This window comes from Colius striatus, chromosome 1 (genome assembly GCF_028858725.1).
Source record: "Colius striatus isolate bColStr4 chromosome 1, bColStr4.1.hap1, whole genome shotgun sequence".
Taxonomy (NCBI): Eukaryota; Metazoa; Chordata; class Aves; order Coliiformes; family Coliidae; genus Colius; species Colius striatus.
Window position 1 is genome coordinate 88419667 of NC_084759.1, and position 19234 is coordinate 88438900.

General features: G+C 36.3%; 1 protein-coding gene across 5 annotated transcripts in view; it reads right to left on the reverse strand.

Annotated features, from left to right (window-relative positions):
* Positions 1-19234, reverse strand: part of CASK (calcium/calmodulin dependent serine protein kinase) — a 205111-nt gene that overhangs the window by 121306 nt on the left and 64571 nt on the right. For all 5 annotated transcript variants that reach the window (XM_062000249.1, XM_062000242.1, XM_062000233.1 and 2 more), the window contains one exon: positions 57-162. In XM_062000249.1, the coding sequence (XP_061856233.1) occupies positions 57-162 (106 nt within the window). The remainder of the gene's footprint in view (positions 1-56; positions 163-19234) is intronic.

The window sequence follows — 19234 nt, forward strand, 5'->3', positions numbered from 1 at the left end:
TAGGATTTTATTTAGCAAATGACAAAGAAAGGTAAAAATCAAGGAGAGAAACTTACAACTCAAAGACCATATAAAGCATTCCATCTGAGCTGTATGTCTCCAATAGTTCAACAATATGAGGATGCTTCAGCATGTGACAAATACTGGCTTCTCTCTTCAGATCTGTGGAAGATATTATGTAGTAAATTAGCTAAACATTCAAGGTATTGAATATAAAAAAAAATGAAAATAATTAAAACACAAAGTTTGGAAAGTCATACACATTTGAAATTTCTCACATGTTATTTATTATTTACAAAGAACATTAACAATCATTCACATAGATCTCAAAATATCAACACATACAAAAAAAAGTTAATAGGCTCTCTTGATTTGACCTATGAATTAAAGATCTTCTTGGTCATAATATGAAAAACTGTAGAGTAATAATTTCCTTTAATGCACATATCATAGAATCACAGAGTGGCAGGTGTTGGAAGGGACCTGTAAAGATGATCTAGTCTAACCTTCCTGCTCAAGCAGGTCTGCCTAGATCAGGTCACTCAGGAACGTATCCAGGAAGGTTTTGAAAACCTTGAGAGAAGGAGACTCCACACCCTCCCTGGGCAGCCTGTGCCAAGGCTCCCTCACTTTCATAGTAAAGACATTTTTTCTTAAGTGGAACTTTCTGTGTTCCAGCTTTTGTCCATTACCCCTAGTCCTATCACTGGATACTACAGAAAAAAGTGTTTCTCTATCCTTTTGACATATACCTTTAAAATATTCATAAATATTAATGAGGTCGTCCCCATCCCCCCCCGCCCCCAGCCTCCTCTTCTCCAGATTAACAGCCCCAGATCCCACAGCCCTTCCTCATAAGAAAGATGCTCCATATATTTATGGGAAAATATAAATATGGTTACTTAGCTTGAGAATGGTAACAGTTTTGTTATGCTACACTACAAAAATTTGAAATGCATTATTTTCTTATATGGTCTATGACATTTCTAACATGAATTGCTAACATTCAAAACCATAACCAGTGAGATGAACACTCTTTCACGTGAAGCACTGAAGAGGTTACTCAGATTTATGTTAGACTTTAGACCTTTTTGTCTTCTACATATTTAGAAGAAACGCTCAGAATTTGGAAATTACTGAATTTTAATTCAAATTCACAAAATGCAAGTGTTCTTACTAGAACTTTCATATTACACTATAATTATGTGTTTCCTCCTCATATCCTTACAAATATAACTTAAAAGCAAAATGAGAATAACCCCCTAGAAACCATCATGTCGTGTCATCTTAGGAAGCGAAAACAGAGCACCAAAAAGAAGCAAATTACTGTCTTTCACCGACACAGGATAAATTTATCTAAAGAAATTAATGTCAAATTTATCCTTTATACAGAGATAAAATTATATCAAGTAGAAAACCAGTAGCATACCTTTCACTATTGAAAATAATCTCACATCAGTTTTTCCACCACTTTCATGCAGAGTAACTACTGAAACCATATTGTAAGGTTCCTTTGCATCATACTTGGGCATTGATTCAACACTAAATGATTACCATCTCTTCTCTAGACAGTAAGGTTCTCTTTGTCTTTCACTGACATACATATCTAGCATTTCCTAAACAGGAATACAGCTAAGCACACTGACAGCATAAAGTAATATGCTATGTGATTCTGTGAATTACTATGATGTCAGGAAAACATGGCACTTCTGTCTCTTACTAATGACAACTTCAATGCCACCACAATTCACCACGGTATCTGATACTTATTTTAGATGAAAAGCAAAGTGAAAATCCAACAGAAAACTGCAGAAAAGTTCTGCTTCATTTGCAGATTAAAAAGTGTGTTAAAAATAGTTGATTTTGGCTGCTTCCTTTATTAATTTCTTGTAGGCTTTATTTATATTTGGAAGGGAAGTAGAACTGTGAGGAAGAAAAAGTATGTCGCCATTTATCTTGTTGCTTTGTGTAATATTGCATGAGTGAAACAGCTGCTCACAGACTAAGAATCAGCAGCAGAGGAAGAAGACACAGTGGAAAATAAAATCTCCAATGAGGAAAAGAAACAGAAGTTAGCGAACAACGTTTTGTAAAACTAAGGGGTCTTGAGGCTAAGACCAAAACAAAGTCCTATTTAAGAAACAGCTAGGACTTGTTTAGCAGTAGACTTGTTAAGGGGGAATAAAACTAGGTAGAAAGAGACAGACAAGTACATACCACATTGATTCAACAAAGACACAGGGTAGAAAAGAGATGTTCTAGTTCTGAATACAACATAAAATCAAGCAGATATTTGGCTGAAAATGAGTGACTAAAGATCTAGGAAAAATCCATTACTTGTGAGTCACTGTATTTTCTGTAACTTATCATTCTGAATGTAACATTGTATGAGCTATCTGCTACCTCTTGTTAAATTTTTTCTAAGTCTCTGCTGAGTGTTTTAGCCATGTCATGTAGTAATAAAAGTCCTGCATATTCCATATAAAAATAAGCCTTTCATATTCCAAACACTTAAAAAAGCTTCAGGACAACTCTAGAGTGTACCAATGCAATAAGTCAGCTTTAAGCAGCAAGAAGTGACATGTACCAAGTACTAATGGTAATGTGTCTCATTCAGAACAGTCTCCTTCATTAGTAAAGAAAATTCAGCTAAAAGAACATACCTTAAGCTAAGAAAAGGTCTTAGAATGTAAACCAAACTGTTACCTTTAAATTGTTGGACTATTTTGTTCTATATTTGGACTCCTTTTGAACATTTCATCTATTAATTTTTCTCCTCTTGATATGGCTGAAGAAATAACTTTGAGAGTCATTCTTTAAGCTTTCTCTGTCAGCACTTCTTTCAAAATTAAGCATTAATGATAACAGTGACACTAAATAGAACATTAAGGTTTAAAAGTCCAAGCTTTAGAAATTTCACTGTTAATTGCATGAAAGGTATTGTTATAGAACCAAGAACAGGGAGAAAGATATGGCATTTCATTTAATTTACTTAGCACACAATCTGATACTTTACATTATAATTTGAAAAGACTTTAAAAGCTACCATTTTACACTACCATTATCAATAAGTTTTCCAGAATTTCAGTTTGTTTACAAAACTCTGAAGGTTTTTTATAAAGTGGAGACATGTTCCAGTTTCCATTTTATACATGGCTAATTATTTAGTCACTGAGTTGTTAAAATGGCCTGAAAGTTCAGACTTCTGTAACAAATAGAAAAGTTCTAAGATAGAAAAGGGAATTTCTACTGATAATAACCACAGAGAGAAAACATAGTCCCATGTTTGGACAGCAACACTGAAAATTAATTACTGGAAGCACTAAAATGATAGCTTCTCTAAATAACAGTGAAGAAATATATGTCAGTCTGATAAAATATATAAAACATGAGAAGCGCTTAAAATTTCCATGGGAGCCAAATACCAATATCCTATGCATTTCTGGCAACTCTGGCAAACACCTAATTAATTTTCAAAATCTGATACCAAAGGCTTTAAAAATCTCAAGTATCCCAGATATATTTCAAAAGTATGCTCAGAGTATCCTACAACATGGAAGAACTAGATGCTTTCCAGCAGCCTGGATTATAGCACCATTTTTTAACACCTTAAAGGTGACATGCACAGACCTTAGCAGCAACATCTCTTTTTGGAAAGGCAGGCATCAAGTTTCTTAGCAAGATAGAAGACATACATCATTTTTATACATAGAGCATTCTGACTTTCCAATCCTTTAAAAGATTAGTTCTGCAGCCACAGCTTGAGTATGACAGTATCTTGAAAAGAAGTATCTACATCAAGAGAAAAATTATTGCTTAAAATGCTTCTATATATTTTGAACAGTGAGAATATAACTACTTATAATTTAAACAGATGTGATAGTACCAAGTTGTAAACCAAAATTAATATGCTTTCTTTCGTTTGGTTGTGTCACTCTCACCTACTTGGTGTGCATCATAGAGGAGCTGCTGACCACTCCAACCAGAATTCTTCCAGATACAACTAAACTGGATGATGGGCTTCATAAAAGTGTCTGATGCACTCCAGTCTTTAACAGGCCATGAGGCCAAACTGGTCCTAGTTTAAGGTAACCCCCTGAAACATTTATAAGGGAAATACTGAGATCTCAGCACCAACTGTTTCATTCTACAAATACATTGAATTTTGTCTTATGGATTAGCCTTGGCTAGCTGCTAAACTCCCATCCCAGGCTCTTTCTCAGTCTGTTCTGAGCAGGGCAGGGAGTAGAAAATTTTAAGAACGGGAACAAAAAACCTCAGAGGTTGAGATAAACACAGGGGGATTCCTTATCAGTCACTATTGTGAGAAAAATAGTCTTACTTGACAAAGTTACCAATTTATTGCTAGTTAAAATAAATATTTATTTGGGTAGAGGAAATAAAAAAGATAAAAATGAAACCAACAAATTTCCCCCCTTCCTTTCCCAGCCACAGCTACACTCTTTCACTCTAGTCTTCTCTATCCCCCAAATCTGACTGGTTCACTGCAGGGAGGAAGCGGAGAAGGTGTTACGTTCCATACACAGTTGTTGTTCTTTGCTGCTCCTTCCTTCTCACACCTTTCTGCTGCTCCAGCACAGGTCCCTCCATGGGCTGCAGGGGACATCTGTCTGCTCCGCCATGGTGAACCTCTTTTTGTTCTACACTCCCTGTGCCTCACTCCGGTGTTTCCTACCCTTCCTTAAATATGTTTTCTCACAAATGCCACACACGTGGGTAGCTGATGGGTTCAGCTTTGGTCCACTGGAGCTGTCTGGAACCATGTCCAGCAGAGGGCATATCTGAGCCTCTTCCCACAGAAGCTTCCCCTCTAGTGTCCAATTACCAAAAATTTGCTTTCTTTTACAAATGGAGGTCTGCTCTGTTTTCTAGTAGTCAAGACTGCACAAGACTCCATGCTTCAAGAGGCAATAACAATACTTCCAAACAGTGCACAATACTGTACGTCTCTGCCTCAAGACAGCACATAGGAAGCACATAACATATCCTGCATGACAGCAAACTCTACTTTAACCAACATTCTGTTACTTAAGGTCACCATGCGAACCTTGAGGGCAATACTGCCTTGAAGAGCTTCCCTATCCCCTCTCTGTTTGCTTATTCTTGCTCCTCTGCAAAAACTACTTTTAGGCTTTATTATTTTAATAACGTAGCAAGGTAGTCATAAAAGCTCTCAGCACAGTCAACATAGTGCAACAAGAGTGAATGGCTGGAGGTGGGAATATCCTGTGTTGACACTGGCAATGAAACTCCTCAACCACTGAGCCGCAGTGATGTTTCTGACTCAAAGATATTTTTATTTTTTCCTTCTATAAGAGAATATTCCCTTTTCCCCTGCGCCACCTTCTTGGGATAAGTGACTGACACTTCACCACACAGGTATGTCAGATCAGTTTATGATTCCTTGTAGCAATAAGGAGTAAAAGCTTTCCTGCCTCCCCTCCCATGCACTTTGGGGTGGCTATAGCTCCATAGTAGCCAAGCTGACTAAACTGCTGGCTGTTTCTCACTTCATCCCACACACATTCTTGCCCTCTGTTCCACTGTGCAGCAGCCACACACCAAACCATTTCAGTGTTAACTCAGTAACAAACATGCACTTTTTCCCCCCCACTGACGGGGTGTCATGCAGTCTTAACATGTGAAATAGCTCAGTGAGTATTCTCAAGTACAGAAGCTGTCATAAAAGAATGGAAAGGAATATGGAAAGAAAAAGCGAGTAAGACTATGAAAGCCAGCACTCGGTGCTAGCAGGTCTGACTGCAGCTTAGGATGTTGCAAAACACAAGTACCCACCTTACCCTGCACAGTGTCTCCACTGTCACTGAATCTTTTATTGTATAATCAATCTATACCTTAACAAATAGGCTTAAGACAAACTAGAAAGAAACAAAAGCATATAGCTTGTGAAAAGTCCTTGATAAAAACACCATGGTAATCAACAATCACAATGACAACGTGAGATAATCCATTTGCAGTCAGTATCTTTTGTTTTAATGGTAGTCTTGAAAATAAGACATGAAGAAAGAAAAACAAAATGCAGTTACAGCTAATATTCAACAATCAGAATCCATTTCTGAGCACTGCACGTAGAAACGTCTGGAAATCTCCATTTAATGGAATCAGGTTTTATAGATATTCGTTAAATTCTGAATAAGTTCCATTTTCTCCTATTCTTCCTCAGTGCTTGGACATAAATATAAACATCTTAACAGCTTTTTAGCTGGAGTTGGGTGTCTTGGGAGACTTAAAAGGCAATTTTCTGTCCTCAGTTTATACTCCATCGGCTATGAAGAACATGAAATTGTGTGTGAAAAAACCCTTTTCTTTCCTTTTTCTCTACTGACTTCTGCTTTATCCACGAGACTTGTCCAGAATCACATATCAGAGACCTTTTAAGTCGGTTTGCATGGTTGTGTCCATGAAAGGAAATCCTCTCTCTTTTTACTAATTTCCTTATTTTTATTGGCATACAAATAAGGAATGGTCCATAAATTTTGGGTAATGAATCAACTTGAACTAATGAAAATATTTAAGAATGTCTGAAAGAATGTTAATGACTGCATACTGGAGACAATTAAAACAAAAAAATTTAATTTCATTTAATTAAAATGACAGTTCTTAGTAATTTTTTATTAAGCACCCATCACAATGAGAAAAAAAAAAAAAATCAAATCTAAACTTTCTCAAGCAGGAACAAAGACTGGACAAGCTGGTATCTCTCCTCTAAGATTTTCTATATTCTACATCCTCTCAGTTTATCAATAGCAAGTTCAGTGAGATATAAAAACAGAGGAAGAAGAGGGGCAACACACACAAGTGAAACCAACACCTCCCAGATATTTTTTAAAATTTTTCTTTTTGATGCACAATCTGTATTTTAAAACAGTTGCTCTCTCTGCTGCAAAGCAGCAATTTTGAAAGTGTTTCACAAATTCAAATAGGGGCATGATGATCAGAAGTAGTGTTATAAACTCCATAAATTAATTTTAAAAGGAATAAGGAGGATTCTCTCTGTCACAAGTTTGGACTTTCAAACTGAAATGGAATTGCTGCTGAAGACATGTTGGAAACTTGGCTGTAAAACATGAAACACTCTTCTCCTACCATTGCTCTGTTTTCAACAATAGTCATTGATTCTCAAGCCTTAATAAATCAAATTACTACTAATAAGCATATTCTATTAAATCGCATGTTAACATCACTTATTTACATCATAGTTGGAAATCCAACACCTTCCCAGTTACCATAGAATACATGTTGTTACGCTACAAACCACAAAACACTTTGTGACGTGATAAAGTCTTTAAACAGAGGGAAGTGCAAGGGCATATTCAACAGCAGATCTGTCAGAATATACTGTGAAACTTGTTTTTAAACAAAAGACCCAAATGCACACAAAGTGTATTTGGTAACATACCAAAAAAATTGGTAAAATATACACAAAGTGTGTATTTGGTAAAAGAATACTACATGCTGGCTGGAGCACTGAACTAGCAAAATGCTCAGCTGTAAGGTCACAGCAGTCATCTTCATCGAAATGCTGTAAGGTCATCATTTCATAAAGTTATACAGATTGTTTTTTTCTCGTAGTGAAAATGAAACTGAAAAACACTTAAAATAGACAACCCTATCAAAAGTAGCAATTATTCCCTCTTCTTTCAACTCATTCTGCCCTCCTGTACCATCTCTTCCCCTCATGTGGGTGCAATTGCTTGTGCAGCCACACAGCAAACAGAATCAAGGAACTCATCTAACTACAAACAATCTTTTTTTTGCTCTCCCCTTAGAACTATTTTTTAACTTGACTAGTTCTGAGTATCTGCACAAACACTTATGAGCACAACAGTGTTGACAGCAGAGCAACAGAAACAAATGGCCAGGTTACTGTTGCATCAGTCACCTCAATATCAGCCCTGCGTTAAATTGTTTGACAATATGTCAAATCAAAACTGTTGGTAACATTGCCGACCTCTTCCAAAACAGTAAAGAAATGAGAAAACGATACACGCTAGATTTAACAGTATTATTAGGAAACACTGGCAGTAACTTTATACTTTTGTATATTTACTGAAATTCAATTTAAAATTGAAAAATGAACTTAACAGGGAAAAATTTCCTGTTTACGCAGCTCCAAGACAACGTGCGTACCTACAGATTTCTCACTAGGTGGCAACACAGCTCCTACTTTAAGCTGGTATGTAGACAGCAAATGAACACAAAAGGTGACTGCATTCATTTAGCCGCAGAGAGGCCAGTTTTATACCGTTGATCTGATTAATGATGATTACAGTTCAGACCTAGGAACAAAAAAACCACTATGGCCTCCTAAAATAATTAAGGTACATCCAAGGCTAAGCGTCCCTTTATCCAGATTCTGTGGAAGACTCAGAGCTGATGGCTACACTGGTAATCTACTACATTACACACATAAGTAATTGCATTACACAACTAGAATACATTTAAACACGGTTTGCTCGTGTAAGTCAGTAGTTCTTTGTTTAATCCACAAAACTATAACAGACCAGTCATGTTCATTGCTCTGAGTCCAGCAAAAAGCTTTAGAAAGCCATAACCTGCAAGTAGTTCAGCTTAAATCACTGGAACATCTCTTTTATAAAGGTTAATCTCACAGGATGGACCTTTTGTTTTGTTTTAGTTTGTTCATTTCTGGGGACTTTTTTTTGCAGCAAGGGTGTGTGTATGTATATGAGTATTTATGTTTCCAGTCTTTGGACAGCGCATTGTATAACTCGGGTAATGTATAACTCAGAATGTGCTAAAAGCATAATTCTCAAAGTTAAATTCAGATTGTAAAAAAATTTTTATATCAAAACCTTTGACATCTCTTTAATATGTTGAGCAAAATCCACTTAAGCAGATCAGGTTAACTAAAGGTTAGGCTTTGAAGTCCTTTAAATGAGTTTTTGGTACTCATGTACTAAAATATAATATTATATGAAACAAGTGCTCTCAAAGGCAATGGAACACTATCAAGAAAATAATGTTACTTGATTCTGAAAAATTAAGTTATTTCTATTCCATTCCAGTATTTGCAGTTTTCTTTTTGTTTGTCATCTCTTCTCTTCTGTGGCTGAGCCTTTACCTTAACATAATCACAGAGAAATTTACTTTCTGATATTAACAAACAATCTCAACTTACACAAAAAAATCTGGTATTTGAAAGACACAAAGGAAATCTATTCAGAATGGATTCAGCTAGTCTAGACAAATTGTCCCTAACTCCTATTCCAGGAAGGGTTAAATAATCTATTGCACTGCTGCAGTTGAACAGGCAGAAACAGATTGCTCAAAGGCTAAGGCACTCACAGAAGAGGGAACTAATTGCTTAAGATGTTTCTGGTACAGACAAAATTTACTTGTTTGTTTGCTTTGGTCAAAGTTTCTTTGGTCTTGAACTGCCAAGCTCTGTGTAGCCTATGAGAAACCAGTTGTTCACTAACACTAGAGAGGAAATAGTCTGCCCATATCAAGTCCAGAGATCCAGGTAAAAAACACCACCTAAACCATCCATCTATTCTGATGAAATTAATTCTACAATGTCACCTAGCTCAGTGAGTGACAGTGTTTTACATTGTCTTTACTTGTCATAGCTATGGAATGCAGCACAGATTGCTTTACAGTTTTTTGCAGGTAAAACATTGCAAGCTGCATTATTTGCCTGAGTACCAAAAGCTCTCTCCAACAGCACATTGAACTCTAAGACAAATAGCATCTACAGCACATTGCTGCAGAAATGTACCCTGATTAACAGATACCTATCTATCAACTTTTGAGGATGACAGTAATTCTGTCCATCTAGGAAACTCTGTAGCAATGTCTGAATGCTGGAGAACAACTACTTTAACAAAGGTTGTTTTCTAGTTTTAGTGACAGAACAAGAAAGTCAAGAACCAGAAAACTCTTCAAGTAATATCAATCCAGGGTAAGAAAAAAATTACTTTTGGTTTGTTTTGCTTCTCTGAGTGCTTCTCTTGGCAGTTATTACCAAAAGTAAATAGATTTTTTTTTCTTTTCTCTGTTAACTGATACATTATAAAGCAAAATTTGTAAAACAGGTGTGCATGTCTTAGTTCAGTAATTATGGAAAAATTCATTACAGTATGTATTCTTTACCAGCACTTTCAGGATTTCATGCTGAGACAACAAAGTTTTAATTAGACTTGTTACGTCTTACCTATTTACAAAATACTTTTGAATGCTGTCTATTAAGGTTGTAATGCTTTAAAAAGCACATTTTCCCTTTTCCACTTGTGCAGTTGCAATACTCCTCTGACCCTCTGAAATTAAGTGCCCATAAAATATATCCCGTCTTTTATTCCACAAAAATGAAACGGCACTGATGAAACCAGTACAACTGAGCTAAAACTTGTTTCTAGCAACATCCAAGTCACAGATCTAGGAATAAGGTTTTAACTGGCTTAACATGTCTGAGATTGCACAACAGATTCAAAATACTGCAAAATTTTACAAATTATCACTTATGCTTTTCTCTGTAAAACAGCCAAAACTGAGAGGCAACATATCCCCATAAAGAACCTATCTAATTTTGCCTATGAACTGATCCATATACTATTGGAATCAAAAGGTCTTCTGAGAAATATTTTCTTAAATAATATTCACATACTTCTCATGATAAAGGAAAATTCCTCTTCACAAGTACAGGTATGAATTTACCCTTTTAATCTCACCCAAATGTTAAGAAAATAGCATTTAATTTACCCTGTTTATTATCTGGTGATGAGTGAGGAACAAAAATTACCTAAAATTCATGCTTGGTAAACACTGAGTTAGAAAGAGTTTGGTCACCTAATCCAATCTGTGAACTGGGAAACCATATCAGAAAGTAGGAGGTACAAGAAATGGTATATTTGCATGGTTTTTAAACTAAGTTATGAGGGAGCTTTCCACTGCCTCTGAAATTCCATGTAATGCCAATGGCAAGAACCACACAGTAATATACAATAGTTTCCTTCACTATCAGTGTATTTCCCAAGACCAACATCAATCTATAAAGCTTTGCAGTAACCAGCTGGGGATAATGGATTGTTACTCCTGCTTGACAGAACAGAGATTATTATTTAAGTACGTACAGTCATAGTACTTGTATGTAAAACATTCTTAGAACTAATGAACCCTCTTCAGGTGTTAAAAGGCTTGACTCACGTTTGTTCCAATAACTACCCAGTACTATCTCACTCCTGTATACTCAGCATAAGATCTATTTTATTTCTTTGGTATCCAAATGTGATATCAGGTAGAGCAAGAACAAATATCCCCTTACTTTTGTGGGCAGTGAAGGAGCAACAGTAAGCTTGTATAGATACTAAAGGCTGAATGTAACATTGTCCAGATCCTGAAAATAATCTGAAGTACAGTTAGTTGCTCAAGATGTGTTCCCTATCCCTTCCTTTGAAGGAGGAAGCAGATACTAGTTCTGTGCATGACCTCTCTTCCCTCACAAACCTCTTCTGGTGAAACAACCTGTTCAGTCACCTCACACTGCACAATCATGTTCTCATTTTTTCCAGAGTACTGCAGTAGGCTGATGAAGGCAAGAAACTAAGGCAGGGAGGGGTGTACTCTTGAGTATAGAAAGGAGGTAAGTTATGCACCTGTAGCTGAAAAATCACATTTGCAAATCCATGAGTTGTTTATGCAGGTTGTATATGCATCTGCAACAATATTAACAACCAGGTCAGGTCTAGCAGAATTTATTAGCTTAAATGCAGTATATGCAAAACAGCTATTCTGCTTCAGGGCATAACAATCCAGAATAGTCTCTCCCAGTCAATACTCTGAATTAATAAACCATGATGGACTTGAGATAGATCCATGTAAGGTCACCTGAAAGTCACAGTGACCCTGATTCTTGAGGATTTGCTAGCCTAGCTAAACACGAGCTGTGGATACACCAATAAAACATTCTGAGAAATGGAGTTCCAAGAAGACAAGGCTGATACTCTCCAAAAGGTCAGCTCTGGACTGGTCCTGAGCTAGAGCTCACAAATCTCAACAGATACGAGCATTATATATGTTTTTTGTACAGTCATATGCTTTCTAACACATCCTGCTGTGGCTGCATTATTGCACTTTTTTCTTATTAGCTACAGTACTTTAGTCTCCATTTGCCATAGAGAAGTAAGATTTAGCTGCTTAAATCATCCCATTGCATAAATAGTCATTCATGAACAACTAATTAAAGAAATAAAATGGCCTCAGAGCACAAGAGAAATTCATACAGTTTTAATATATCCTATGTTTTACACAAACTACAGTCAGTTTGGAAAGTCTGTTTGTAATTTCTAGGTAAGATTTTAAAACAGAACAAACTGCATCATAACATTCTTCAGAAAAAAAAAAAACCAAAACCACAAACCAAAACTCAACACATTTTTGTAAACATTTGAACCTTTAGAAATGAACTTCAATCAAAAGCTTTAGTCTTCAGAATTCTTGAGATGCGTTTTATTAAATGAAATCATCTTTCATTTTTGTTTTCCAAATGCCACAGAAAATCATGAAAGTGGTATCCACTTAAACTTTTTGTTACCACAAGCAATATTGTTCAAGTGATGGTCGTACTAACTTAAGAACAAATGACAGACAAAAAAGTTCCCTGTGTTGCTAGCAATGATTACTGGAATCAAAGAATGGTGAAAGCAGACAAATGCCTATCTGTCATAACCCATTTTTAAGGGTTTCTGCAAAAATACATGTACTCAAAGTTCAAGAAGTTACATGCCAAACTAAACTTCAAGGACAGTTACAACGGCCTATAGATTTTAATGAAAACATTGACTGAAATTTAACTTACTGCATGTAAGTATAAATGTAAATACGGCACAAATATAATAACCGTTTCTCCTATAGACTATTTTCTTTGTTTTGCTTTTAACTGCAAATTATCTTCAAGTTCCCAAAATCCTGATAAAATTCAGATAATAAAAATGATGCAAAACCAGTTGCCTGCTAATAGCAATGAAATCTGATTCATCACCTCTAGTTTTGGAAAGGATTTTAACATTGAAATCTGTTATTTACACATAATATAATTAGTAAGCATATAAAACTTGTAACAAAATTTACTAAAGCTTCCATTTTATTATTTAAAAATTTTACAATTTTCTTCTTGTATACACACGTCCTCTACTATGAGACATTTTTAGTGTAGTCACCTAATATACTAAGTTACAAGACCTTCACCAACAATTGATCTTTGAGTTAGTCTTTCACTCCTCTTTGGTTAAAATCTGTTGAAGAACGGACTTGAACACTGAAATCAAGTATCAGCATAGTTATCGAATGAAAGGGGGAAAAAAACCCCAAAACTTTCTATGTTTTAAGATTGAAGCAGGCAGAGAATTGACACTGGATCCAACTGGAACTTGCCCAGACAGCCAGCTTAAGAAAGGCAGACCCGGAACAGAGACTGTTTGTTTTGACAAGCTCTTTCTAGAAGTCCTGATACATGAAACACGTAGTCCTTTTTGGAAACAGTTCAGATGGACAGAATAAACTCCATTGCTGTAAAAACCAAAGCTAACCACAATACTGTTCTGGGTTAGTCTTTGCACAAAAGCCTTCAGAAAAAATGAAAACAATGATTTACATCTCAATCATGAAAGAACAACATAAGTTACTCTACACCAACAAAACATCTCCTTTGTCCTCCCCGTACTTCAGAGAACTGACAGCTACCAAGATCACCATTTACACAAACAAATAATAACATACCACACTAAAAAAATAAGAATAATTAAGTGTTGCCTCATTGTAGCCCTTAAAACCTCTAAATTCGTTTGGGAATTGGGTCCTCCTTAATAGGTTCAACTTTTCCTATATGAAAATGTCTAAGTGAACACCAGTTAACTTCCAACCAAGACATGATAAGGAATTGCTGCCAGGCAGACTCTATCCAACTTGAAAGAAACAAGATGTCTTAAGCTCTCACAGCCCCATTGCAATGGAAAATTCTATCTGTTGGAATGCTAAGCCAGAATCCAGTCCACTTGTGAGGTAAGGAACTTTTTCCCTGTAAAAAAGATCTGCATTAGTAACGGGAAAGACAAAACACACAAGTGACACCCAGCACCCACAAAACATAAGGGTGCTAAACGTGCGGTGATGCGCACATCATAAATTCTGTACTGATACAGAAGGACAAGATTTTTTGAGAAAGTTGAAGCAAATTCTGAGATCTGCATTATCTCAGCAAAGCCAGTGCCCTCAAGTCTAACAGTTCCTCCTTGTTACAAGTAACCTTGGAACTAGATCAACCGTATTAATTTTTTTTTTTTGTGCCACTGGATCATGAATACAGTCAACAAACTGAGAAAAAGCATGTACAGGAACTGATGGTCCAGGGCTTTTTACTAGGAAAACTAAATCACAGTTTCAGAAAAACAAAGGATAGCAGAATCCTCATCATCTGACATGACGTTCTACAGAGAAGCTACTTCTCTTGGGCAAAAGCAGGTCTTCAAGACCTGCCTGCACACGTTCCTATGCGACCTGATCTAAGTGGACCTGCTTCTGTAGGGGAGTTGGACCAGATGATCTCTAAAGGTCCCTTCCAATCCTTACCATTCTTTGATTCTATGAAATCCAGCAATAAGGTTGCAAGAGGAAATGGTGGTAGTGAGGAACAGTGCTGAGAGCAAGAAATGAAGTTACTGCAATGTCACATGTGGATACAGATTTCATGCCTTCTTATCATTAAACAAACTGTCACCACATCCATGACCAGCTCTAAAGCTCTCTTCTACTACTTAATTCTTCTAAATACTAACCCAGAAGATACCTAATTTTATAAGGAACCTCTCTAAAGAAACTCCTTTTTTTGCAGTAGTTTGTACTACATGGTAGACCTAAAGAGCAAAAGGTTTCAAAATGTAAATTGTTTTTATTAAAAAACAGACTTGATATTATTTTTTTTTTTTTCCTCCAAAGACTGTTGCATACCTTGGCACAGGCATGTCACCCTCAGTCCTCAGATTGGCATTTATGGCTCAGGTAACCATGCCCTGACGCTGTGAATAGCTTCGACTGTTTGTGAGCACACCCCATAATTCTTCTGAAGTTGTTAAAAACTATGCTCTACAAGGTTAAGTTACTAAATACAACAGAACCAAGGCAGAAGTTTCTCATGTAACATACAAAGGGATGAACAATGGACAAAATAATAACCTGCACTGAATCTCAATTACATTTTACCTGTATTAATTTACCTCAACATTACCTGAAAAAGCAAGTGTTATCTTCAAATAAGACAGCAAAATAGGAGGATTGTCAAAGGCCAAAAGGAGAAAAAGAAGAGCAAACTCATAAAAGAGTGGTGGGTGTATTAGGCACAATGGGCAATGCCTAATGTAGCAGGAGGCTGTAGGCACACCTCAGTGGGAAGAGATGAGAGGACATGGCTCTGCAATGAATCCACCACAGGACACTGCCAAGCCCTATCAGCCATATGAGTGGCACCTCTGAAACAGAGAAGTTCATACAGCATCTATGAAGACATATTGAAGAGAAGGCTGTAAACATCAAAAAAGCCAAAAGAAAACAAAAGGAATCAGAAGGCCAGAATGCGAGTGAGGAGTCAGAAGAAAAAAAGAACAGGCTGGAGCAGGAGAGCAGGGGCTGGAGCATAGCAGCAGCCGAAGTAGGGCCAAGAGGTACAGCCTCAGAAAGATTGCTTTGGTGGCAGGAACCAGCATGTGCTGACCCCATCTCCCAAGAGACTGAGCACAACATGTGGCTAGGGCAACGGAGACCAGGAAGCATGGAGGGGTAGGAGGTTTTGCCTAAAGTTGTGTGAGTTTGTTTCAAAACAAGAGTAATTTATTCAGAGTTTGTTAACTGATAATAAATAAAATTGACTGAAATTTCCCCCCAAACTAGCAGACTCTTCTTCTGGCCACGTGATGGGATAAGGAGGGAATGATGACACAAAAACAGCTAATACCAACAGAATGAGCAGCTTCACTAAACTAGACTCCTAAGAAGAGCTAATTATACAGACAGTTCTACACCCACAAACAGGATGTGAATAAAAATAGGAAACAGAAAGGGAAAATGTCTGGTAGTCCAGAAACTTTCTAGAATGGAATATGTATCTTCAAATACTTAATTGATATTTAGTTGCTGACAGACACGAACACAGACAAGCAGCTTTGATAGAGTAAACTAAGTGTAGATCACAGTATCTTTAGTTACATTGGCAATTTACTTACTGTCACTGTGTATATTTGTTGGTTGGATTCATGTTAGGAAATTGAGTACATACAATACATTCAGCATGAGTAGGCTATCCAAGTGTCTCTGATAAGTGTCTTCATTAAAATAAACAACTTGTGGCTGGAAAATGCCATGTCAGAAACTGCTGTTTCAGATTGCTCAGATTGCAATAACACACAGACTTGTTAAAAAATGTGTCTCTCTTCCAAAGCTTTTGTATTTAAAAACCCCCAAATTGCTAGGCTAAACCTCTAAGAAAATGCAAGTAGCTTGCAATGCTTAGATATGCTATTATAGTCTCCTTTTTCTATCTTCTATGTAGTTAAGTGAGTAGAGTGTTTTAAAACCATACATCTTCCATTCCATTACTCTGCAGTGAAGAGAATAACATCTCAGTCAAATTCTTGAAGTTACTGGATATACATGTAATAGTTTTAAAACACAGAATTAGGAAGAAATTAAATGCAGTATTAAAGACAAAATTAAACTAATGTAATGTATGTTCATTCAAGGTTTTTTTAAGCAAATTTTTATCTTTGCACCTAACTTCTTTCATTCCATTAATATTTGACATGGCGAAGTCTTTAAGAAACAGAATTAAGTTCCGGGGTCTACTCAGGACCTCCATGCCTTTGTTTCACTTACATCAAAATGCTTCACCTCTTTGAGAAGATAGCCTCTAAACAGCAATTGCTTCCATCTGCCTCTATCAGGTAGAATTAATTGTTTCTCTTAATGTTTTTTTTCCCCTCCTCTTTTCAACAAAGACTTGAAGATTTTTTTTTTTCCCCTATTGAAACAATTCTTACCCTGGAAAAAACCCCATTGTTTGGCAGTGTTTACAACTGGACTAAACATTGCTTTGCACTCAGAAAAGGCAGATATCTTTGCATCTGTATATGTTAATATGTACTGATGCAACTTTAAGTATTTAATTTTGACAAGCAAATGACATACTGACAACTTCCCGAATCCCATACATCTTAAATCTTCTCTTTAAATTATTTCCATTCTCCTGCACAGTGACATAATACGGAGATCTCTCAGCTTCTAAATATTTAATTTATTAGTCATAAGATTTAGCTGATGCAGATGTTAGAATTAAAGTTTCCAGGAAGATCAGTGCTCAGTTTCTACAACTGCAATACAGATTATAATAGTCTGTTACTGGTCTTTAGCTTCACCATTTTTTCCCTACTCAATAATTCAGTTTCAAGATCAGTTAGACAGTAGGAGGATTATACTATGTGTGTTGATTTTAGGAAACTATTCTTACACTCATCAGTGCATATGCAGAAAATTGACAGACAATGATAAAATCTGTGTACAAAGACAGATACAACTTATAGCAATTGATATTAATCGTTAGGTAGCTATTTTGTATTTTCTTAAGCAACTGATAATGAAGTAGTCAAGATTAAAAAAAAAATGATGAGAGCTACGCACTCTTGTTTATCTCCTATACTTCTACAGATTTATGAGCAAGTATTTTTAGCTTTGAACTACAAAAGACAGTATCTGATCTAGGAAGGTTTTACTCTGTATGTATATGAATATACACACATACTAGATACTAAAAATATGGCATTTTCAAAGCTATCATTCTCTCTCCTATCCTGTTATTTAGGGGGTCCATCAAGTTTTGCTGATACCTTTACTTTTGCAAATTTCCATTTCCTATAGCTCAAAATCATATTAACCTATATTCTAGTAAACCTATCAGTATATGCAGAAATGCTCGAAGTGGAATGTTTGTAGTTGATTAGTGGGAAGGTTACTCAATATCGTGACCACAGAATCACAGAATCTTAAGGGATGGAAGGGACCTTGAAAGACCATCTAGTCCAATCCCCCTGCCAGAGCAGGACCACATAGAGTAGGTCACACAGGAACTTATCCAGGTGGGTTCTGAATGTCCCCAGAGAAGGAGACTCAAGAACCTACCTGGGCGGCCTGTGCCAGTGTTCACTCAGCCTTACAGTGAAAAAATTCTTCCTTGTATTTCTTTGGAACCTCTTGTGTTCCAGCTTATACCCATTGGCCCTTGTCCTATCACTGGACATCACCGAGAATAGCCTGGCTCCATCTTCCTGGTGTACCTATCTAACTTAGCAGAAAACTCAGGAAAGAATACAAAATAATAGGAATCTATGGATAATGACATCTGTTCTTCTGAAAAGAGATTCTAGATAATATTTTCACAGGATGTAAACTATCCCAAGAAAAAAAAAACCACAAAAAAACCCCATCAAATTTCACACAGCCAGAAGATGACATTTTTGTCAATGTCTTAGCGCTATGGAAGGATAAAGGTTTGTCATTCTAACATGAAAAACAGTTCCAGAAGAGTGATATTGCACATGGATCATTATTTATCATATCAGAGTAACATATATTTTTAGGTTCACAAAACCCCAGCATTGAAGGGTCAAAGAGGGTTCTCTTTGGATCAATGACTAAACAGAAACTGAAGCTCAGCTCCAATTAATCTCCAGCTTTGTTGATTGCACAAACCAGAACCGAATACATGCTTGCATCCAAACAGAAAATATTTGAAAATACAGCTGATGCTTATTATCTTCACTATGTTTGTAACTAGCCTGCATTATGGCAAGCACAGTTCAAAGCCTATTTCTGGACTATTGGCAAGAATCACGATTCATTAGAGAATACAGACTGTGTACAAAGACAGAAGTAGTTTTGGAAAACATTTTCATTTTTCAGAACAGAATTTGGATATAACTCATGCATTTTGTGAAGAGACTAAAGACAATAACGTTTACGAATGAAGACTTGAGAGTGTTCTCAAATCTTTTAAAAGCACATTTCCAGATTTCTTTAGAACAATTGTAATTATGGTTTTGCTTTGCAAAAGACATACCTTGGTAATTTGGCTTATTATACAGGCAAAATCTCCACACAGTACTTACTACTTCAAGGACACCAAAGCAAGAAT